Genomic DNA, 25,597 nt, shown 5'->3' on the forward strand with positions numbered 1-25,597 from the left:
CAACTTTTCCCATTTTTTTATACAAAGTTGGTATTTGACCAAGATATTTATCTCACCCAGCATGGGTATATGTAAAATGACACCCCAAAACACATTGCCCAACTTCTCCTGAGTACGGAGATACCACATGTGTGACACTTTTTTGCAGCATTCCAAAGAGCACCTTTCGGATTTCACCGGCCATTTTTTACAGATTTTGATTTCAAACTACTTACCACACATTAGGGCCCCTAGAATCCCAGGGCAGTATAACTACCTCACAAGTGACCCCATTTTGGAAAGAAGACACCCCAAGGTATTCGCTGATGGGCATAGTGATTTCATAGAAGTTTTTATTTTTTGTCACAAGTTAGTGGAATATGAGACTTTGTAAGAAAAAAAAAAATCATCATTTTCCGCTAACTTGTGACAAAAAATAAAAAATGAATATGTAGAGAGAGACGCGGCACTCACCAAAGGTCGTTGCTAGTTGCTTTTATTGCAAGTCGAGCGGCATACTGCACAGGCAGGGGAGCGGGATGGCTACAATGTGCGTCGGCGGCGACGGCCGTTTCGCGCAGAGATAGCGCTTCTTCAGGCCGGATATGACATGCAGGTGCACAGGTAAACCTTTTTATAGGGAGAAATGCTGGGCGTCACTGTGGTGATCCCAGACCTCCCCTGTGTGCAGCTGCAAAACAGATATAAACAGAGACACAAGGCATTTGTACAAAAAGTATCAATTAGCAAAACAATGCAAAAGTTGATGCGAAAACTAAGGTACTCATTCTTATATTACGCGACAAGTTTCATGGGCCGAATCATGTATGAGGACGTTGATAATTATCTAGATATCTTATATACCTGGAAGGTAAACGTGGGAAAGAGGCTATGTGGGGAATTCTCAAGAAAAAGGGGATGTGAATAATCAAAAATGTTTTTAGAGTATGATGATGGAGATAGCGGCGATAGGTGGATGGCGGGGCAATAAGGTCACAAGAAGACAGCCATTTCGTTCTTGTCATTGAGTCCATGGGGTCCCATGGCATTGGTCCTGATGATCCATCTGTCCTCCCGTTGCAGCAAGAGGCGGTGGCGATCACCTCCCCGAGGGATGGGTCCCACGGCCTCAATGCCAGCAAAGGAGAGGCCAGAGGGATCACCATTGTGAGTTGTACATACATGTTCAATTAAGCGGGGAGAGCCTCGTCCGGTACGGATGGAATTAATGTGCTCACGTACCCGTTCAAGCATTGGCCTGATTGTTTTTCCAATATAGAACATGTTGCAACTACATGAGAGGACATATACCACGAAGGGAGTACGACAGTTGATAAACTGTGTAACTTTGTGTGTGACGCCCCCTAGAGACAGACTTTTTGCTTGAGAATTCAGATGGCAAAATGAACAGGTTCCACATTTGTGGTTGCCTATGGGGATTCTGCTTTGCAACCAGTCAGACCTCTTAGGTGGCCGAAGAGCGCTGTGGACCAATTTGTCCCTCAAAGTGTGGCATTTCCTAAAGGTAATGAGCGGTTTGCTGGATGCTACTGTGCCCAAAGATGAATCATGCTTCAGAAGGTCCCAGTTATTATGTACTGCCCGTTTGATAATGTCGGCTACGGGACTGTATTTAAAGACGAAAGCAAATTTTTCGTCTTTATCTCCGCCTATGTTATCTCCGCCTATGTTGTCTCCGAGGAGACTAGAGCGAGGGCGAATAGCCGCTCGATGCAATGCATCCAATACGGTTCTCCTTGGGTAACCCCTCTCCAGCAATCTACCCACAAGTTGATATGACTGCTTGTAAAAGTCAGCGTCGGTGCTATTGATCCTACGCAACCGGACGAGCTGGCCTGGTGGAGCAGCGAATTTTTGGCAGTGGGTTTACGAAAACCTGTTGTGTGCAGATGACCATCAACGATGGAGACATTTACGTCAAGAAAATCCAGACAACTGCCCCCCGAAGTTGAAGGTGAACTTCATGTTCATGCTGTTAATATCATTAAGGTACTGCACAAAAAGCCCACACTGCTCTTCGCTGCCCGACCAGACCAGGAACACATCATCCACGTATCTAAGGAACCTATGGATATATGGGAGAAAGGGATTACCCAAGGAGAATACGTAAGTCTCCTCAAATACCGCCAGATACAGGTTGGCAAAGGTACATGACACAGGTGTGCCCATTGCAGTACCCTGTATCTGGCGGTACCATTGGCGGTTGAACTGAAAGACATTATTACTGAGTACCAGATGGAAAGACTCCTGTACAAAATGAGAGAACACTGTATTTTTGTCCGTACGGGCAAGAACTGACGCAATGGCTCTGAGGCCAGCATCATGTGGGATACGGGTATAGAGGCTCTCCACGTCCAAGGACACAAGGTGGAATTCCTCCCGCCATTCAATATCATTGACGGCGCGGAGGAAGTCCCCGGTGTCCTTGAGATACGTGGGGGTACCCACTAAAAGAGGCCTAAGTAACCAATCTATATATTTCGAAATAGGTTCTGTCGGGGACCCCATACCGGCAATAATGGGTCTCCCTGGAGGGTGCGATAAGGACTTGTGTACTTTTGGCACAAAGTACCAAGCTGGATACTTAGGGAATTTGGGGACAAGCTTCTCTATGATGCTTTTAGGCAAAAATTGCTGGTCGACATAACTAGAAAGGAGAGAATGGACCCTGGAAAGGATGGATGGGACAGGGTTCTCACTGAGCTTTTGGTAGACGGTGGTGTCGTCTAACTGCCTAGAGGCTTCCTCAAGATAGTAGGTTCTAGACATCAGGACCACGTTGCCCCCCTTGTCCACATGACCACATCTTCAAGACCGCATAGCCAGTGTAAGGCGGTCTTCTCCTCCTGGGTAATATTAGGGGGTGCAACTGGGTAAACCAGTGCACGTACATCCCTAAGAACTTGCTTATAAAATAGGTCAATGGAAGAGCCCGTCGGCATGGGGGGCAAAAACGTGGACCTGATGCCTCCCGTAAAATATGTCTGGGACTGTGGAACGGTGGTGTCCTCATTATCAATATCTGCCAGGAGCTGGATGCATGACAGCTCGTCTGCATCGAATCTGGGGTACAAATGGAACTCAGTAGTTGTCATGTGGGCCGGGACCTCACCAGGTAAGGGTGGAGGGCGTATGGAGCATTTTTCTGCAAACAATTTTTTAAGGAAAAGCTTGCATACGGCCTTATATAGGTCGACCTCAGGAGTGAGACACAGCCAGGGGACAGCTCGTGGGGCGTGAGGTTAATGACTATGTTGCTGGGATCCGATGTGAATGGAAGTTGGTCGGAAATAGTCATTGTCTCCAGGTAACCTGGCGTTGTCTCCTCGTGGACCTGCGTGCTTGGACATTTCTTCCCCTTGCGACGGCCTCGTCCCCTCCGGATTCTCCTCCTAAAGGGGGTTGGTCTGCGGGTCGCGCAGCAGGTCCAGTGGATCTGGTTTCAGATTGACTGGCATCAGAGTCCGAGGTCCAAAAATCGCTGCGAGTGCGACGTGGATTGCGTCTTGGGCGACTGCGGTTTCTATTCCAATCAAATACTCTATCGGTTTCATAGTCCGTTTTATCACGAAGGAATTTGTCCCTTTTTCTCTCTTTTATATCAATTTGGGTGACGGCTAATTTGTTGTTTAGCTTCTTTTCAAAGTTGGCGTATTGTGCAGCTGTCATTCTTGCCTTGATTTCTGCTTGCGCCTTTTCAAGGTCTTTACTAACCCGTTGATACTCTTTCTCATCACGTGATAGAATTAGATTCATAATCTCCATGGAAAAATCAGCATGCATTTGTTTCCATGCTTCCACGAACTCTGGATCGTCCTCATACTGATAAATCTCCTTGTAGATTCTCAACCCACTATGAACTCACTATGCCCATCAGCGAATACCTTAGGGTGTCTACTTTCCGAAATGGAGTCATTTGTGGGGTGTTTGTACTGTCTGGCCATTGTAGAACCTCAGGAAACATGAGAGGTGCTCAGAAAGTCAGAGCTGCTTCAAAAAGCGGAAATTCACATTTTTGTACCATAGTTTGTAAACGCTATAACTTTTACCCAAACCATTTTTTTTTACCCAAACATTTTTTTTTTATCAAAGACATGTAGAACAATAAATTTAGAGAAAAATTTATATATGGATGTCGTTTTTTTTGCAAAATTTTACAACTGAAAGTGAAAAATGTCATTTTTTGCCAAAAAATCGTTAAATTTCGATTTAATAACAAAAAAAGTAAAAATGTCAGCAGCAATGAAATACCACCAAATGAAAGCTCTATTAGTGAGAAGAAAAGGAGGTAAAATTCATTTGGGTGGTAAGTTGCATGACCGAGCAATAAACGGTGAAAGTAGTGTAGGTCAGAAGTGTAAAAAGTGGCCTGGTCTTTCAGGGTGTTTAACCTCTTAAGGACATAGGGCGTACAGGTACGCCCTTGTGCCCTGGTACTTAAGGACAGAGGGCGTACATGTACGCCCTGTGTATTTTCGATCACTGCCGTGCGGCTGGCAGTGATCGGAACCCGGTGCCTGCTCAAATCATTGAGCAGGCACCTAGGCTAAATGCGCGGGGGGGTCCCGTGATCCCCCCATGTCGGCGATCGCGGCAAACCGCAGGTCAATTCAGACCTGCGGTTTGCTGCGATTTCTGAAGTTTCTGGTCCCCGCGGTCCCTGACCGCGGGGATCAGAAACTTTATATGCCTAAAAAAAAAGTTTTATTCACCCCCCCCTGCACCCCCGAATGATTTTGATGGTGGCGGGAGGTGCAGGGGGAGGGTTGCGGGCGGTGTGGGCGGTGCGGGAGGCGGGCGGTGCGGCAGGCGGGATCGCGATCCCCCGCCCGCCACCCCTTGTATAATCGTTGGTGTCTAGTGGGGATACCAGGGTGCCAGCACATTGCTGGCACCCTGGTATAAACGGCTGACATCTGCGATGCTATGTCAGCCGTTTAACCCTTTCCATACAGCGGTCCGTACGGACCGCTGTATGGAAAAGGTTATCAGCGCAGGGAGCTCCCTCCCTCTCCCATCGGGGGGCTGCTGTGCCTTTGCAGCCCCCCGATGGGGAGGGAGAGAGCCCCCAGAGAGCCCCCCGAGAGATCCCCTCCTTACCCTTCCCCGTCTGCGAAGTTCTGAGCAGTACTGAGCAGACGGGGAAGGTTCCCATGGCAACAGGACGCCTCTCAGGCGTCCTGCTGTCCATGGTGCTGAACAGATCTGTGCTGAAAGGCATAGATCTGTTCAGTGTAAGTAAAATACAGTACAGAACAATATATATTGTACTGTACTGTATTATACAGACATCAGACCCACTGGATCTTCAAGAACCAAGTGGGTCTGGGTCAAAAAAAAGTGAATAAAAGTGAAAAAAAAGTAAAAATCAAAAAACACATTTATCACTGATAAAAAATGAAAAAAATAAAATTCCCTACACATGTTTGGTATCGCCGCGTCCGTAACGACCTGATCTATAAAACGGTCATGTTACTTTACCCGAACGGTGAACGCCATAAAAATAAAAAATAAAAAACTATGATGAAATTGAAATTTTGCCCACCTTACTTCCCAAAAAAGGTAATAAAAGTGATCAAAAAAGTCGCATGTACGCCAAAATTGTAACAATCAAACCGTCATCTCATCCCGCAAAAATCATACCCTACCCAAGATAATCGCCCAAAAACTGAAAAAACTATGGCTCTTAGACTATGGAAACACTAAAACATGATTTTTTTTGTTTCAAAAATGAAATCATTGTGTAAAACTTACATAAATAAAAAAAAAGTATACATATTAGGTATCACCGCGTCCGTATCGCCCGGCTCTATAAAAATATCACATGATCTAACCCCTCAGATGACCACCGTAAAAAAATAAAAATAAAAACGGTGTAAAAAAAGCCATTTTTTGTCATCTTACGTCACAAAAAGTGTAATAGCAAGCAATCAAAAAGTCATATGCACCCCAAAATAGATGCCAATCAAACCGTCATCTCATCCCGCAAAAAATGAGACCCTACTTAAGATAATCGCCCAAAAACTGAAAAAACTATGGCTCTTAGACTATGGAGACACTAAAACATTTTTTTGGTTTTAAAAATGAAATCATTGTGTAAAACTTACATAAATAAAAAAAATTGTATACATATTAGGTATCTCCGCGTCCGTGACAACCTGCTCTATAAAATTACCACATGATCTAACCTGTCAGATGAATGTTGTAAATAACAAAAAAAAACGGTGCCAAAAAAGCTATTTCTTGTTACCTTGCCGCACAAAAAGTGTAATATAGAGCAACCAAAAATCATATGTACCCTAAACTAGTACCAACAAAACTGCCACCCTATCCCGTAGTTTCTAAAATGGGGTCACTTTTTTGGAGTTTCTACTCTAGGGGTGCATCAGGGGGGCTTCAAATGGGACATGGTGTCAAAAAAACCAGTCCAGCAAAATATGCCTTCCAAAAACCATATGGTGTTCCTTTCCTTCTGCGCCCTGCCGTGTGCCCGTACAGCTGTTTACGACCACATATGGGGTGTTTCTGTAAACTACAGAATTAGGGCCATAAATAATGAGTTTTGTTTGGCTGTTAACCCTTGCTTTGTAACTGGAAAAAAAATATTAAAATGGAAAATCTGCCAAAAAAGTGAAATTTTGAAATTGTATCTCTATTTTCCATTAAATCTTGTGCAACACCTAAAGGGTTAACAAAGTTTGTAAAATCAGTTTTGAATACCTTGAGGGGTGTAGTTTCTTAGATGGGGTCACTTTTATGGAGTTTATAATCTAGGGGTGCATCAGGGGGGCTTCAAATGGGACATGGTGCCAAAAAAACAGTCCAGCAAAATCAGCCCTCCAAAAACCAAACGGCGCACCTTTCACTCTACGCCCCGCTGTGTGCCCGTACAGTAGTTTGCGGCCACATATGGGGTGTTTCTGTAAACAGCAGAGTCAGGGCAATAAAGATACAGTCTTGTTTGGCTGTTAACCCTTGCTTTGTTAGTGGAAAAAATGGGTTAAAATGGAAAATTAGGCAAAAAAATGAAATTCTCAAATTTCATCGCCATTTGCCAATAACTCTTGTGCAACACCTAAAGGGTTAACGACGTATGTAAAATCAGTTTTGAATACCTTGAGGGGTGTAGTTTCTTAGATGGGGTCACTTTTAGGGAGTTTCTCCTCTAGGGGTGCATCAGGGGGCTTCAAATGGGACATGGTGTAAATAAACCAGTCCATAAAAATCAGCCTTCCAAAAAACAAACGGCGCACCTTTCACTCTACGCCCCGCTGTGTGGCCGTACAGTAGTTTACGGCCACATATTGGGTGTTTCTGTAAATGGCAGAGTCAGGACAATAAAGATACAGTCTTGTTTGGCTGTTAACCCTTGGTTTGTTAGTGGAAAAAATGGGTTAAAATGAAAAATTAGACAAAAAAATGAAATTCTCAAATTTCCTCCCTATTTGCCAATAACTCTTGTGCAACACCTAAAGGGTTAACAACGTATGCAAAATCAGTTTTGAATACCTTGAGGGGTGTAGTTTCTTAGATGGGGTCATTTTTAGGTGGTTTCTATAATGTAAGCCTCGCAAAGTGACTTGAGACCTGAACTGGTCCCTAGAAATTGAGTTTTTGTAAATTTCGGAAAAATTTCAAGATTTGCTTCTAAACTTCTAAGCCTTATAACATCCCCAAAAAATAAAATATCATTCCCAAAACAATTCAAACATGAAGTAGACATATGGGGAATGTAAAGTCATCACAATTTTTGGGGGTATTACTATGTATTACAGAAGTAGAGAAACTGAAACTTTGAAATTTGCAAATTTTTTTCAAATTTTTGTTAAATTAGGTATTTTTTGGTGCAAAAGGTGCATAACAATTATATTGCTAACCTAAAAAAAGTAGGGAGGCAGATGGAATAGTGTAACACGACTGTAGGATCAGATTACAGAGGGTTTATTTTTAGGTTGCTACCATGGAGGCACATATGGAGGTCTGCATAATAGCTATAAGCATACCAGCATAGTTTCACACTAGCACTAGTATCTCTCTGCATTCTGGCAATGCCCCATTAACTATAACCACCCAGTGGTTTTCATTGTAAACAATGGAAGGTAGAGGGAGCATGAAGATGGAAGTGAAGATTTAGGAAGCTGACATGTACACTATTATGATCTGAAGGTGACTAGATAAAGTTTATACAATCAAATTACACTTTTCAGGATTTCGCACAGCAGACACAATTTTCAAAAATATATTTAAAAACTGTATATATGTAATTGAGCAAAACTGTCGTAAAAATCTGTGTCAGTTCTCAGGTTGTGTGTGATGCGTGAGGCATGTCAAACTTACATTGCATGTGTTTTTACTTGATGCATTGCAAAACATGTCAAGCAATCTTAGTAAAACATTATATTAATGCCATGCCCTAGTACAGGGATGGCCAACCTGAGGCTCTCCAGCTGTTGCAAAACTACAACTCCCAGCATGCTCAGACTGCCTACAGGTATCAGCCTACAGCAAAGCATGGTGGGAGTTGTAGTTTTACAACAGCTGGAGAGCCACAGGTTGTCCAGCCCTGCCCTAGTATATTATTATTATTATTATTATTAGTTATCTACTATTTTAGGCAGCTTTATTTTCCCATTATATTTATTGTAGAAGGTTAAATCGTCATATAGGGGTCATTTCTGCACTATATGTGTACTGGACAAGTAATTTATGTATGGCGTTTATGAAAAGCAGGGGAAAATAAAGGTTTTTATAGACATATGATTTTATTTGACTTTGACAGTTTTCTGCATGTACAGGATTACATCACACATTGTATGTACGGTGGTTTAGTGATTTATTTCTAGTGGTCTATAATAGAAAATACTCAGTATTTTTTAAGTAATGAAGAGGTTAATTGTGATGACTGTTTTCCATAGTATTCCAGGGTTGCTGTGGGGTTTAACACCTAATATTCTTAGTAGTTTACGAAAATGAAGGGTTTCATGTTGGGGACTAGGAAAGGCTGCTGTATCTATTATTTGGCATCTATTATGAAACGAGTTGCAGCGCCACAGGAACCACTTTTGATATGTGGCTTTTTTTTAGGTGCAGATGGCGGAACAATGGCTGGGCCTGTGCGGTGAAGGGCCGTCAGGCCCGTCTCATTTTTCATTTCCCACACCTGTTTTTGGGTCTAGAAAAAGGTCTAAATGTAAGACAGCAAGGAAGCTGTCTTACATTTAGAAATGGCGGTGGATCCACTGAAGTTATAAGGAGGCCGGCGCCTCTTCATAACTTCGGAGGATACACCATCAGCATAGGGGTTTCTTAAGACCAGCGTCTAAAACACCAGTCTTAATAAATGTGGAGCCCTAAATTTTTCAAGGCCATTTTGTATCAATGTGTGCATCTATTTTTGTCCATTTTGCATCAGTTAAAAATTGACATTAAAATAGATGAATTTCATTGGCTTTTGTTTAAAATTGCCACCTCCTGCAGTGTCCACAGAATATATTATATCCCCTCCCATAGTGGCCCCAGTATAAATAATGCCCCTCTGTAGTGCCCCCAGTCTAAATAATGGCCCCCAGTATTATCCCCAGTATAAATAATAGACCCCAGTTTTGCCTCGGTATCTATAGCTCCAAATGGTTACCCCAGAACCTATAATAGTCCCCAGTTGTGCCCACAGTATAGTTAGTGGCAAGAAACTTTAAAACAAAAAATACTCACTTCACCTATGTTGGAACACTTGATTCTCATTGGAGGCATCAGGACCTCATGTTCCCAGTGTGATCATGTGATATCACAACATTAGAAGTGTCAGGTCCTTCTGCCTCCAGTGCAGAACAAGGTTTTCCCCAAGTGCCATAGGTGAGGTAATTTTTTTTAACTCTCTGCATTCTGTGCTACTCATGTACCCATTTTTAACAGCCATTAGATGGGTGTACATCTATCTAAACGACAGATAAAAATTGGCTTATTGATTTCAAAATTACACATCAGTTTTCCACTGTTGAGTGAATGTACTCTTAGTTAAGAAAGTACCCGATAAAGACAAAATACACAGTACAGTCCAATTTTTTATTAACACAAAATATTTACAAAATATGAGAATTTGATCACACGGTGTACATTCATCCAGATATGACCAGTGCTAAAAATAAAGAAAGAATATTTGAAAGTTTGCAATAACTTTGCAATAACGTTGCTTTTTTTATTTTTGCAATTGATAGTCTTTAAAAATTAGAGCTGTCTTCATTTATAAATTCTAGATCTTGTAGGTTTCCTTTATGCAGGAAGTTCATCTTCAACTCAGGAACGAGGCACAACCTTCATCTGGTATGGATAAGGTCTTGAAGCGTTGGTGTTGGGCTCTGGTTTTATGCTGAGATTCTTTCTGTCTATTATAGGCTCCAAGGTAAACTTTTGCAGTATGGTGATTAGAAACAGGAGGATTTCCATGCGAGCCAGGCCTTCTCCCATACACACACGTTTGCCTGAGAAAACAGGATCATCCAAGCAACAAGGTTGAAATTGTCACTTAATTTGCCATAAAGTCTCTGCTTGTTATAGTTTTCCAAAGAATTGCAGTTAAACCTGACTAGTTACTTTCATCAATAAATTATAAAATTGCACAGAAGAGTTTAAGCACAAATTTAGCTCTGCCACATTAGTATTGTGTGATGATTTCCAAAAGTCTATATGAAAGAGCCCTTCTATTAGCAGATAGTTAACATCTTTCTTCCTATTGTCTTTATTATTTATGAAAGGGATTGTCATGACTAGAGATGAGTGAATTTTAAGTAAATTTGATTCGGCTACTTCGCCGAACTTTACAATTTTTTTTTCTCTGTGACAAATTACTTCATCACGAAGTGCATTTTTCAAGTAGTGGGTGCAATGACAGTAAGCTGCAATAGCACCGCTCCCCATCATTGTACCTCTCAGTTGCCACGTGCATATATGATCGCTGCATCTGAGTGTAAAAACAGGGTAAAATTAACATAAAAAAAATGTAATCAAACTTACTGCCTCATTTGCTCGCGACACGCCGGCCACCGCCATCTTGAATTGAAGATCTATCGGACAGGATTTCGGCTGAGATCTTCAATCAAGATGGCAGTGGATGGCCCGTCTCAAGCAAATGGAGGAGGTAAGTATGATTTTTTTTTTTGTTATTTACACCATTTCAGGTTAAAGCTATTTGCTACCACAAAGCACAAGGAACGCGATCAAATGTTCGTGAACCGCAAGTTCGCGGGTGGGCCCCATTCACTTTAATGGCAGGCGAACCTAAAAAAAAACTTCAGGTCATATTTGCAGCCACCAAATACTTACTAGAAGTGCACAAATCATCCCACAACATGGACAGTGACATATCAGAGGGGGATCAATGGCATAAATTCCCACAAAAAATATGTATTTTAATCAGAGCCATTTTTATGCGTTTTAAAGAGAAACCGTCAAAAATGTGCCCTGCTGGAGCCTATAAAAATGTTTTTTTAGACCACAGGAGTACAGGCCCCAAACATTAGGCATTTGCCGGACAGAAAACATCAAGTGATTATGTGGCTGCAGGTATATTTGGCGGTCAATGGATATCAATTTTACTGCAGTCCAGTGGACTACAGGCCCCAAAAATTATTCATTCACCGTACAGAAAAGAACACTTGATAATGTGGCTGGAGGTACATTAGGCGGTCACAGTATAACAATTTTACTGTTGGCCAGCTAGATTACAGGCCCCAAAAATTATGCATTCACCGTACAGAAAATATCAAGTGATTATGTGGCTGGAGGTATATTAGACGGTCATTGGAAATTAATTTTACTGCAGGCCAGTGGAGTACAGGCCCCAACATTAGGCATTCACCCTACAGAACACATCAAGTGATTAATTATGTAGCTGGAGGTACATTAGGCGGTCACCGTATAATAATATTACTGTTGGCCAGTTAGATTACAGGCCCCAAAAATTATGCAATCAACATACATAAGAGATCAAGTGATTATGTGGCTGGAGGTTTATTACACGGTCGATGGATATCAATTTTACTGCAGGCTAGTGGACACCAGACAGAAAACATCAAGTGATTATGTGGCTGGAGGTATATTAGACGGTTATTGGGTAACAATATTATTCATTCAATGTACAGAAAAGAACAAGTGATTATGTGGCTGGAGGTATATTAGACGCATATTGGATATCAACTTTACTGCAGGCCAGTACAAAATACATGTCAAATACATATGTTTAAAAGAACAAAAAATATAAAATTGGATTAAAAACATGGCTAACGAAATCCCTCCTCTTGAAAAAACCCCAAATGATAATAATTAAAACTCGATAACACGTGGTCGTCACAGGTGTTGAATTCCTCCGTGACCCCAAACATTAGGCATTCACCGGACAGAAAAGGCCTTTTGTGCCGCTATAGTTACATAAGACAGGGATCATTATTTGTTCTGGGTGGTGGCGGATATGTGTGGGCTGTCATGAGGAAATTCAATTAAACGTTGTCGTCACAGGTGTTGAATTCCTCCGAGATCCATGCCTCATATATATGGAGTCAGAGCAGGGACTCCTAAGCTGCAGACACACACTGGGGGATTCCCTCACTGTACAGCGATCTTCTGCATAGACCTCAAGCGGGACCCAGCACCACTCCCTCTTCAGAGCAGGGGGTTTATGGTTTAAAGCTCGGTTTCTCCCATTGACTTCCATTGTGCTTGGGTGCTCTGTAGAGCACCCGAGCATCGCAAAGTGTATTGCTCGAGCACCAGAGCAACCGAGCATTTTGGTGCTCGATCAACACTAGTGGTCATTTTTACCAATGATTTATGCAAAGCTATGTGAAATGTTAGTAACCATTCTTGTGTTTTATGTGATAGCTTTTACTTACTTAATGTAAATATGTAAAGAAGAGTCAAGACAGCAAGTTCCTTGGCAATACAAGTCAAGGTTTGGTCTTCCTAAACACAGCTTATGTTCACACCATGTACTGTTTGTCCTCAACATATTTTCCAATAGCAAACCCAGATTAATATTAAGCTTATAATGTCTTACCTGTAGAAAATGGCATAAATGCATCATTTTTCTTAAAGCAACCATTCTCACTGAGAAAGTGTCCAGGATCAAATTCATTTGGGTTCTTGAATTGTTTTGGGTCTTTCAAGACAGAGGTCAGGACTGGAAGTACCAGGGTTCCCTGAAAGTAAATATATGATATATTTAGCTCTAGAAAATCTTAAGTGTTAAAAGTTGAGCCTGGTTGGTAGTTTATAAGAAGAATTGAACCAAGACACTTTGAGAAGATTAGCAGACCTTCTATTACCCTTTGCAGGTAGTGTTGCCTGTTTAGCCATGAAGCATACATGCTTTTTAATACAAGAGTAGTCAAAGGTTTGAATAAGGCATTTCACCCAGCCAAACCAGTACCCTGGCCTCCACCGATAAGGGATAAAATTTGAACTGTCTGTGGATTTCTGTCTTTTTCTTATGAAAAAGATTTTGGTTTTGTTTTAAAGGATATTCATCCAATCAATTACACTAGATAGCTTTTGCTCTTCAAAGAGCTTATTTACATTTCATCTTACCTAGAGTGCACGTCCTGGCCTATTAGACTCTCTATGCCAACTTAGTGGCCTCTACAAGAACAAGCTTTATTATTCCAGATACCTTTGGAATGTCAAATCCTCTGAAGGTTGTGTTCTTGCTGACAGAATGAGGGACTGCTGTAGGAGCAATATCGGCAAATCTTTGGATCTCATGCACTACAGCTTCTGTGTACGGCATTTTACTCTTGTCCTCCATTGATGGACAGCGATCTTTGCCGATTACATTATCAATCTCTCTTTGGATCTTCTCTAAAAGTAACAAAGTCAGAGCAAAAAACTATTTTTTAGTCTAGCATTGTCTTATAATTGAATACATAGTGCAGTTACAACCAAAATAATGAGCATAATGATCCATAACACGACACCCATAAAAATCAGTAGGCCCCTAATGTAGCTCCAGATCCTTCAGTTCAGATTCCACATGGGGACATGCATATGGATTTTGTGTAAAATAAATCTTGCCATGTTCTAAAGAATACCATATGAAGAGATAACTTCCCCAATGCAAACAGAAACACTGTATGACGGCACACAATACTCCCTAGAACTCTATATCTACATGTGAATGAGCCAGGTAGAGTCAAGTCTAGGCTTTCCATTACTTGGGAAAAAGATCCAATGGTCTGTCCTAGTTCTAATTAGTAGTGATGAGCGGCAGGGGCAATATTCGAATTCGCGATATTTCGCGAATATTTGGGCGAATATTCGCCATATATTCGAGAATTCGCGAATTCATGATCTCCAGGCATTATTTTCTTGATTGCGAAAATTTGCAAAAAAATTGCATAAAATATTAACATAAAAATTCGCATGAACTGGTATTTAAAAAAAAAAATCGAATTTTCACAATTACGAATATATTTAGCAATATTCTAAATATTCGCGAATTCTCGAAGTGCCGATATTCGCAATAAAAATTCGCAATTCGAATATTCGTGATCAACACTACTAATTAGCCTGATATCCCTCTTTTCCCTATAATGAGGCTTGCAGGAGGCTCTATACAGGGTGGGCCATTTATATGGATACACCTTAATAAAATGGGAATGGTTGATGATATTAACTTCCTGTTTGTGGCACATTAGTATATGTGAGGGGGGAAACTTTTCAAGATAGGTGGTGACCATGGCAGCCATTTTGAAGTCGGACATTTTGAATCCAACTTTTGTTTTTTCAATAGGAAGAAGGTCATGTGACACAAACTTATTGGGAATTTCACAAGAAAAACAATGGTGTGCTTGGTTTTAACGTAACTTTATTTTTTCATGAGTTATTTACAAGTTTCTGACCACTTATAAAATGTGTTCAATGTGCTGCCCATTGTGTTGGATTGTCAATGCAACCCTCTTCTTCCACTTATCACACACTGATAGCAACACCACAGGAGAAATGCTAGCACAGGCTTCCAGTATCCGTAGTTTCAGGTGCTGCACATCTCGTATCATCTGAAGGCAATCGTCTATGCTGTGAAGATACGAGATGTGCAGCACCTGAAACTACGGATACTGGAAGCCTGTGCAAGCATTTCTCCTGCGGTGTTGCTATCAGTGTGTGAAGAGTGGGAGAAGAGGGTTGCATTGACAATCCAACACAATGGGCAGCACATTGAACACATTTTATAAGTGGTCAGAAACTTGTAAATAACTCATGAAAGAATAAAGTTACGTTAAAACCAAGCACACCATTGTTTTTCTTGTGAAATTCCCAATAGGTTTGATGTGTCACATGACCCTCTTCCTATTGAAAAAACAAAAGTTGGATTCAAAATGTCCGACTTCAAAATGGCTGCCATGGTCACCACCCATCTTGAAAAGTTTCCCCCCTCACATATACTAATGTGCCACAAACAGGAAGTTAATATCATCAACCATTCCCATTTTATTAAGGTGTATCCATATAAATGGCCCACCCTGTAGATTTATATAGGCAACTCAAAAATTGCTGAAACCCACTAATGTGAATCCTGCTAAAACTGACTTCATTGCTTCTGGATAAAGTTTGTGTTGGGGAGTGTTGTGTCTTGTGTGTTTACGAAACTTGAGCGCTGGTGGAAAGGGTGAGAGGAATATATCTATAATACCATTTTAGCAAAAGAGGAACCAATAACATTGGGCAATTTAGATAGATGGGGATAGTGGTATCATTTGAAGGCCATTCACTAAATCTGAAATCTTTAAGGTCACCCACAGACCACCTCCTTGGATCTAAGTGCAACTACTATTTCTACATCCCATATAGCTGAACCCCTGTGTGTATTGTGTCATTAACAAACATAAAAAAATGCATCAAATTTATCACCTTGTATTTCCGGATATTTCATGAGTATAAGAAAGCTATATCTCAGTGTCAAACTTGTAGTCTCTGATCCAGCTAAGAATAAGTCTAATATTGTCCCCTCTAGGTTCTTGTCATGAAATTCGGTGTCTGTATTTTTTTTTTCCTAAAGAAAAAATCAGAATGCATCGTTATTTTAATGTTCAAGTATTACCAAATACCTGCACACCCTTTCTAGTCGTATAATTAGTAAATAAAATGAATGCTTTAAATATCTTTTTTTTAACAATACTTGAATTTTGGCTGATATGTGTACCCAAAAATGTGTTACCCTCAAAAGCTTCCATTATTTTTACTATATATAAACTCACCTCCTCCATCTTTATGAGGAAGCAGTCTATTAAATCACGAGGACAGTTCTCATCCATAGTCTCACGGTGGGCTTTTACCATATTTTTAATAAAATGTTTGACTTTGTCCATAATTTTAAAGAGCTTCAGATGAGGACCAGGAATGTAAGGCATTATTTTTGGGAGCAAGTTGAAAAGCTGATTGAGAGAAAAAGTCAGAGAAAAAAAAACTGCATCAATATTCTTCTGTATGTTGCCATATTGTCACGGCTGAGGATGGGGAAAATCCTCAGCCGTGCGATGCCAGAAGATGTAAGGCGGCTTGGCCAGGACAGCAGGATTAGGGAGCAGGTCACCTCCTAACACATCCCTAACCTGACCCTAACTCCAAGCTGCATGGGCCGACCTTGAAGGTAGGAGGGCCCATGCTCAGGAACCTCGGATCCCTAACTCACCCTCCGACCGATCCCTGAACTAGGAGTCAGGGTAAGACGGCCTGTTCCTTCTGGACATGGAGGAACAGGGGTCTCACTGGCCAAGCTGCAAGGAATGGGGAAACACATACAACATACAGATATGACAGGCGAACTAAACAAGTTCCACACGTACCGGTCACAGCCACGCTGACGGGAACCCATGCATGCACTACTCATGTCCACAGAACACAAAGGGACATAGCACACATAACACACAGGTAACCAGGAAATCCATAGTTGCACTAAATAGGAAACAAAGGGAAACATCAACTGAACATCATGCAAACATAACTTATACTTCACAGATAAACCTATGACCACAAGGGTGGCTCCCACTGGCAGATGATATACACAGGAGGCTGCTCCAGCTACACATGGCTGAAGCAACCCACTGAGACATGCCAAACACTGAGGCTTTATAGGCCTAAGAGGCCACACCCACACAGACACACCCAGTGTCTCACACACACAGAAAGGGAGTTAACCCTTCCAACACCAGGGAAGGGAAAACACCACTTAAAGGGGAAGTGTCCAAACCAAGATCACACTGTGGCTGTTGCCGCAGGCAACGACATGGGTGGCAACCATGTCCTGGGAGTCAGCCCGAAGGCCGGGACACTGCCACCACATGCACACATCCAACCAAACGTTGCCACGGGTAGCCACAGTGAAGGGAAGAGTCCTAGTGCGCACACACAACACAAAACGCAGTGCACAACAGACAAACAAACACAACACCCAACATGAAGGTTGTTAGGTGCAACCGCATGCAATGCAGCAAGCTGCCCAGCACCGCTCAGGCTGCTCTGCTGAAACCAACACCATACAATTAGTTGCCCGCGGCAACCACAGGTGAGGCCACAAACCAGCGGCCCTCAGCTGTGATTGAAGACCAAAACCAAACCGCAGGCAACCACATGCGGTTGAGGAGTTACGACCATAGCCGTGGCCGTGACACATATGTCCACATATCCATTATACTATATACTTACAGAATACTGTATGCCCACATGTGCAAAACAATGCTGCAGTGCCTGGAAACATATTTCTAACTTTGCATATAGTCAACAGCTATTGTGCTGACTTTTGTGCTTCCATGGTTACAGACTACAAACAAAACCTGTGTTGTCTGATCCTGCAGTCATACTCCCTACTTTGTTTCTAAGATACTAAAATGTTAGCAAGACAATTGCAACCAATATGGGGAGGTGTGCAGGATCAAGTTGTAAGGGGCTAATTTTTAGTTTGCAACCATTATTACACTAAGGTCTGCTTATTGAGGTGTAACTTGAAGCTGTTGGACCCCAGTGCAAAATTTGTAACAGGGCCCCTCACCTTCCATGTGTTGTTTATAAGATTTATTTATTTTATGGCAGTTGGTTGTTTGGGTTAACACTTTAGCCTTTCTGCGACTGTTGCCATTGTTATACTGGTCTACCAGAGTACCAAAGGATCCTCCAATGGTCCCAGGCTTTGATAACATAGCGGGCTCCAAAGGTCCAGCAGAAAGAATAATTGGAGAGACCTTTTGTGCCAATTGCATGCCACTGAGGTCTACTTCTTTGAATCTAAACCTATTAGACTTTACTGACGATATGGTGTTGGGCCCCAATAATAATTTCCTCCGATGGGCCCAAGGAACTCTAGTCTGACACTGACTGCTACTTCTGCAACCTATGTTGCTGTCGGCATAATAACTGTGGACACAAAACAGTAGGCTATCGGCAAAGATATTAAGACTTACTCAAAGGCTGTTCTGTTCCAGTTTTGTGCCAATATGAACAAATCTGATGAAAGCCAAAGTGTGCAAAGTGTTTCTGAACATACATATTGGACACACCAAGCTGTTTAATTTCAACCATACAGGCTAAAGTTATCAGTAGTAGTAAAATCCTATAAAAGTTCTGAATTTATGTTAACAACATTTAATGTACATAACATTTAGACATTTCGTAATACATACCTGGCCTGAACGGCTGTTGAACAGCTCCACAAGATCATGAAGAGATGACAAGATAGTCAAGAATTTGTGGTCTTCATAGTCAAATCTTTCACCAAACACAACGGAGCAAATGACATTGGAAACAGCGAGTCGTAATATATATGTTGGGTCAAAGGGGTTATCTGTTAGTAAATTTAAAGATATGTGACCGCATGGTTACAGACAGACATTACTTTAACTATATGATGTATTTCAAGCACTGGGAAAATATGGATTATGGTAAGGATTACCACACAGTATGGTGTGGTGTATATGACAATTTCGCTATAGCTGACCAAACATAGATTAAAATTGGCTGTAACCCCTGATTTCATCGGCTCAGTCACTGATCCAATGTGTTTGGGGCAATTTTCAAATCACATGCATTGAAAGATTGAGCATGTCATTTTCAACATTCTTGATCATTTATTCCACACTGGCGGAAAATGAGAATTTCAGTAGAGAAGAAATGGCTGTTGTCCAACAGAAAACTAATATGTATGTTGGCCTGAACTTATGAGACAAATAATTTTGGAATTAACCTTTATCCTTCATAAATTTTTCAGCAAGACGTTGGGCTTCTTCTTGAATTCTTTCTTCAATGCCCCTCTTTCCCATTCCAAAATTTCTTAAAGTTGTCAGCGAAAATCGACGAATAATTTTCCATCTTTCTCCATTGCTTGCAATGACCCCTGTAAGTTCAAGCATTCATATAAAAGGGTATTCCTGTTGCAACAAGTTTTTCCTTATTCAGTGAAGAACTGATAACTGATTGGTGGGGATTTGACCATTGTGATGACCGCCAATGCAGAGAATGGAGTTCCTATTCTTCTATCCTAATGGAGTAGACAGTCAACCGCACACCCTGCTGCTCCATTTATTCTGTAAACTCTGGGACTGTCAGAGATAGCCAAGGGCAGTACTGTTCAACCTCTGGCAGTCCCATAGAGAAGTAATGGGGTGGCAGGGTAGACTGGCTCATCCATTAGGATGTGTGAATGGAACCCTCATTATTGGGATGGAAAAGGTCCCAGCAGTCAGATTTCCACAGATCACTTTACCCCTATCCAGTGGAAAGGAGATAACTTGCAGAAACGTAAAACCCTCATTTAAAGGGATTGTCCAGGATTATAAAAAACATGGCTGCTTTGTTCGTAAAACAGAAATATAGTATCTTCCATAGTGTGAGCCATAATGTCAATAATGTTGCAGTAGTCTGAAACAACATATCACCAGTTTGGAGTCATATACCTGGGTACAGGATGTGATGGACATTGTAGGTGGATCTCTCTGTATGATGCTACAATGCACTTTAGTATGTATTGCACTGTGATATAAATGTATGCACTGTAAATAGACTGATATCTACAGATCAATTGTACCATTTCTGATGGATACTATCTGTCTGTGCAAAGACCTTCTGGGTTACTTGATCTGATTTGCATAAGGACCTTTAGCTGTAAAGAGCCCAGGGAGAACACAGGAAGGCAGCATGAAGAGTAGTACAGGTAAGCTACATGGCGATTAGCAGGCAGGGGATGGAAGAGTGAGCTGAGAAGCTGCTGATGGAAACAAAGCCAGATTTAATTATGCAGGCAACTATTTAGAATGTGGAGGTGATTGGTAATAGTAGCAAGGGTACAACACCACAGGTACTAGCTAGGGCATCCAAAGTCATATATCCCAGTGGCGTTGAGACCAGAAATGAGTGACAGGAGGAAGCAGACTAGTCTATACATCATGGATGCAGCTTATGCCTGTATAAGAGATGGACCTGTAACGAAGACTAACCAGTTATTTCAATTCAATAGCGTAACACTAATAGATTCCCGTTTGTGGTCTAATTTAAAACATAACTTTTATTTGTCTTAATTTTAAGAGGGTATCAACCGGAAAGAAAATAAAAAATGTTAAAATAAGGTGCAGCTGGGCTCTGCGGCTAGGGTATTAGTTATTTCTCAGCATGGCAAGGGTCCTATCACTACGCTAACCATGGTGTGAACAAGGTCTGAAGGTGATGAAATCCAGCTCACAGCCAAGCTTCCACACAACCGCCTAGCAGGACAACTAATGCAATGTGAATAAAGCAAGACTGTAAGCCACACCCATATCAGACCGTGTGATGGCGGTTACCAGGTGCAAAAGAATGTTTAAATGCCAGGTAAAGGCACATTCAATGCATATAAAACAAAATCACTGAAATATAGTGGCAAATATGGGGGAATTGCTCAAACCCCAAACACTGTAGCGTGTTTCTCATTAGGGGAGCAGTCCCACCGCATGTGGACCGCAGCAAACGACCATCCCCAGCAAAAAATGCGTACAATGGAGGATGCCGGCGCGGTCCACATGCACCACAAAGGCATCCTACACAAAACGGAGCATTGTGCAGATGAAAATATAATTATATAAATCACAGAAAAAAATGCACCAAACGGATATGCCACTGACTATACTAGCTAGTCATACAAGCAGATATTAAAAGCTGAGACTTTTGCCAATATACTCCTGTCAGGAACACATCGGAGCCCATCATGCACCACGTCACGGTCTCTCAGCATGGCAAGGGTCCTACCACTACGCTAACTATGGTGTGAACAAGGTCTGAAGGTGATGAAATCCAGCTCACAGCCAAGCTTCCACACAACCGCCTAGCAGGACAACTAGTGCAATGTGAATAAAGCATTTTTTTCTGTGATTTATATAATAATATTTTCATCCGCACAATGCTCTGTTTTGTGTAGGATGCCTTTGTGGTGCATGTGGACCTCGCCGGCATCCTCCATTGTACGCATTTTTTGCTGGGGATGGTCGTTTGCTGCGGTCCACATGCGGTGGGACTGCTCCCCCAATGAGAAACACGCTACAGTGTTTGGGTCTGAGCAGTTCCCCGATATTTGCCACTATATTTCTGTGATTTTGTTTTATATGTATTGAATGAGCCTTTACCTGGCTTACAGTCTTGCTTTATTCACATTGCATTAGTTGTCCTGCTAGGCGGTTGTGTGAAACTTGGCTGTGAGCTGGATTTCATCACCTTCAGACCGTGTTCAGACCATAGTTAGCGTAGTGGTAGGGATCAGGGATCTCACAAGCGGTCCAAAACTGATCAGTTTTGCCCTAATGCATTCTGAATGGATAAGGATCCGCTCAGAATGCATCAGTTTGCCTCTGTTTGGCTCCGTTCCGCCTCCATTCCGCTTTGTAGGCGGACACCAAAATGCTTCTTGCAGCGTTTTGGTGTCCGTCTGACGAAACTGAGCCAAACGGATCCGTCCTGATACACAATGTAAGTCAATGGGGACAGATCCGTTTTCACTGACACAATATGGCACAATAGAAAACGGATCTGTCCCCCATTGACTTTCAGTGGTGTTCAAGATGGATCTGTCTTGGCTATGTTAAAGATAATGCAAACGGATCCGTTCGGAACGGATGCATGAGGTTGTATTATCTGAACGGGTGCGTTTGCGCAGATCCATGACGGATCCGCATCAAACGCGAGTGCGAAAGTAGCCTTAACCTGTTGCCTCTACTCAATGAGACACTGCAACCACTAATTCTAATGCCTGTGAAAGATTGTTGGAACCATTAATCTTGTCGCCCAATGTCAGTAAAACTTGCCTTGTTTAAGTTACATTTTTTTCTGCAAGATTATTTATACCATCCTTGAGTGGGAAGCCTTGCATGATACTCAGGACGAAAAAAGGTCCTGCCTATATGGTCTGATCCCTTTAAATCTGTGTGTGCTACAGTCAAAATTGGCAATGCAATCTCAAACATTTTATTTACCATCAAATTTGGGTTGCTTTAGAAAAAATACACATGAGAAATAAGTATTTAGGAGATTGGTCTTTCCAGCTTTTTGGTAACTACAACCCAAGACACCGTGGATATTAGGTAAGAAAGCTCAGAGCCACTAAGCAGAACCTGTTACAAGAACTGCTACAAAAATAGCAATAAATCCCCTTTGGGATATGAACTGAGATAAATATACTTTCACAGCATTATATACTTTAAATCGGAGGTCCTAAAACTTTTATATGTTGTGAGCCACATTCAACTTTCAGTGATGGTCGAGAGGGAGAGGCAATTCAAAAATAGAGGAAATAATTTTTAAATGTGGAGAAATAAAAAACATGAAATTGCAAACATTTGCTGATAAATATGTCAGTGTGAAATTTAACCCTAGTATCATACCATCCAAATTGGCATTGTTTGGTGGTAAATCTAGGATGAGCTAGACCACTGGGGACATGAATTGCTCCAATGTCACACATTAAACTCTGCTAAATGATACACCATGTACCCTTATGACCAGGTTATTAAACTATTTTCTGAGCCTTTCCTAACCCACTGATGATGCTGGATGATTTACCAGCAGAAACAGGTTTGGGTAAAACCTAAAAAAAAAAAACACTCTGGCTGATACAAGCCCTGATCAAAGGTTTAAGACCCTTAAAAAATGGCAAAAAATCAAATTTAGCATGGCTGGATCTTAACAAGGTTCCAAGTAGAGCTTCAACATGCCACAAGAAGAAATAAGAGTGAGAAAAAACATTTTTTGAGCATTCAATTTAATGAAAACAACGAATAAACTGAAACAGGCTGTTTTTCAGCTGATCAAAAGTTTAGGACCACATGCCTTTAAAAGGCCAAATCTGTGCAAAGATGTGGATTTATTGTCATTTTCTGTCAGATAGTCACACGTTGTGATGGCAAAGGCAAAAAAACTCTCCCTTTTTGAACGTGGTCGAGTTGTTGAACTGCATAAGCAGGGTCTCTCACAGCGCGCCATCGCTGCTGAGGTAGGACGCAGTAAGACGGTCATTTTGAATTTCTTAAATTCCTAAATGATCCTGAGGGTAATGGAACAAAAAAGTCAAGTGGAAGACCCAAAAAAATGTCATCAGCACTGAGACGGAGGATCCAATTGGCTGTCCGTCAAGACACTAGACGATCCTCGACTCAAATTAAGGCCCTTACTAGTGCTGACTGCTGCCCCATAACCATCAGACGGCATCTGAGACTGAAGGGCTTCAAAAACAAAAAACATATTTGAAGACCCCGCCTCCTTGAACGCCACAGAACTGCTCGTTTGGACTTTGCAAGAGAGCACAAAACATGGGACATTCAAAGGTGGAAGAAAGTTTTAATCTCTGATGAGAAAATTTTTTACCTTGATGGTCCTGATGGTTTCCAACGTTACTGGCATGACAAGCAGATCCCACCTGAGATGTTTTCTACGCGCCACAGTGGAGGGGGCGCCATAATGGTCTGGGGTGCTTTTTCCTTCAGTGGAACAATGGAGCTTCAGGAAGTGCAGGGGCGTCAAATGGCCGCTGGCTATGTCCAGATGTTGCAGAGAGCATTCCTCATGACTGAGGGCCCTTGTCTGTGTGGTAACGACTGGGTTTTTCAACAGGACAACGCTACAGTACACAATGCCCGCAGGACAAGGGACTTCTTCCAGGAGAATAACATCACACTTTTGGCCCATCCTGCGTGTTCCCCTGATCTAAATCCAATTGAGAACCTTTGGGGATGGATGGCAAGGGAAGTTTACAAAAATGGACAACAGTTCCAGACAGTAGATGGCCTTCGTGCGGCCGTCATCACCACTTGGAGAAATGTTCCCACTCACCTCATGGAAACGCTTGCATCAAGCATGACGAAACAAATTTTTGAAGTGATAAACAATAACGGCGGAGCTACTCATTACTGAGTTCAAGTTTGGAAGTTGGACTTCTGTTTTGGGGGGTTTAGTTTTTTTTTGGAGGTGTGGTCCTAAACTTTTGATCAGCTGAAAAACAGCCTGTTTCGGTTTATTCATTGTTTTCATTAAATTGAATGCTCAAAACATTTTTTGTCTCACTCCCATTTCTTCTTGTTGCATGTTGAAGCTCTACTTGGAACCTTGTTAGGATCCAGCCATGCTGAATATGATTTTTTGCCATTTTTCAAGTGGTCTTAAAATTTTGATCAGGACTGTATGTGTAGTATAGGGATAGGAAGGGTATAACAAGACCACTGAGTGGGCTCTCTATTTTCAGGACGGGTGCTCTAGGAAAGTGCAGGGACTCGCTTTGTAAGGCTAGATAGCTGACTCTATTGCCATTGATTTTACTGATAGTAACCATAATCAACTAGAATTCTTGCAACTGTAGATATGAAAAAAAGATGGAAAACTAAAAAAACTGACTACTTACCAGATACCGGTGAATCTAGAAAACATTATATATCTTGGATTCACAAGCTAATACCAGCCCAACAGCCTAAAAATTTGCATACTGAGTGATTTATAGAAAGAATGGGTAAGTGCCCAACGGGGCAACCTATGTCATTGTACGTGACCTATAACCACTGTCTTGAGTGTATCACTTTCAATTTTTTTTTAAATGCGTATCGCTTTCTATTTTTTTAAATCACTATAGGACATTTTTTAAATATTTTTGCAAGAAATAAAAGTTCAGTTTTATGGGGTACTTTTTCAGTGATGTAGGGATATATATTGGTACCTTAATCCTAATCACCATAGATTGGTCTGTAACAATGTTAATTGCCAGTACAAATGTTCATATTTCAGGATACTCCTTTTCGAGCCACACAGCAGGGGGTCGCAAGCCACATGTGGCTCCTGAGCCACATTAAATCATGTTCTATATGTTAAACATCCCAAATGCAATACCTAACTCCTCGACCTACTACAAACTATACAAAAAAAGAGCAAGGATGTATCACGATAAAAAATAAAATGAGATTTTTTATCGTGATACATCCTTGCTCTTTTTTTGTATAGTTTGTAGTAGGTCGAGGAGTTAGGTATTGCATTTGGGTTGTTGTAGGTTATAACTGTTTATATTATTTCAGAAAAAACCCCATACATGGACTTTAGGAGACGTGACGCTAATTGGTTG

At 41.5% G+C, this 25,597-nt stretch overlaps 1 protein-coding gene across 2 annotated transcripts in view; it reads right to left on the reverse strand.

Annotated features, from left to right (window-relative positions):
- The window catches only part of LOC121009408 (cytochrome P450 2A13-like), a 210,177-nt gene that overhangs the window by 180,339 nt on the left and 4,241 nt on the right, over positions 1 to 25,597 (reverse strand). Inside the window, exons 3-9 of one of the 2 annotated variants that reach the window (XM_040442516.1) lie at positions 19,223 to 19,372; positions 18,663 to 18,823; positions 16,245 to 16,421; positions 15,898 to 16,039; positions 13,661 to 13,848; positions 13,049 to 13,190; positions 10,244 to 10,478 (exon numbers count right to left, since the gene is read on the reverse strand). The exons of the other annotated variant lie outside the window; for it this stretch is intronic. Coding sequence (XP_040298450.1) covers positions 10,294 to 10,478; positions 13,049 to 13,190; positions 13,661 to 13,848; positions 15,898 to 16,039; positions 16,245 to 16,421; positions 18,663 to 18,823; positions 19,223 to 19,372 — 1,145 coding nt within the window. The 3' untranslated portion in view covers positions 10,244 to 10,293. Of the gene's footprint in view, positions 1 to 10,243; positions 10,479 to 13,048; positions 13,191 to 13,660; positions 13,849 to 15,897; positions 16,040 to 16,244; positions 16,422 to 18,662; positions 18,824 to 19,222; positions 19,373 to 25,597 lie in introns of those variants that run through there. 2 annotated transcript variants of the gene reach the window in all.

The sequence above is a fragment of the Bufo bufo genome, chromosome 8 (genome assembly GCF_905171765.1).
Source record: "Bufo bufo chromosome 8, aBufBuf1.1, whole genome shotgun sequence".
Classification (NCBI taxonomy): domain Eukaryota; kingdom Metazoa; phylum Chordata; class Amphibia; order Anura; family Bufonidae; genus Bufo; species Bufo bufo.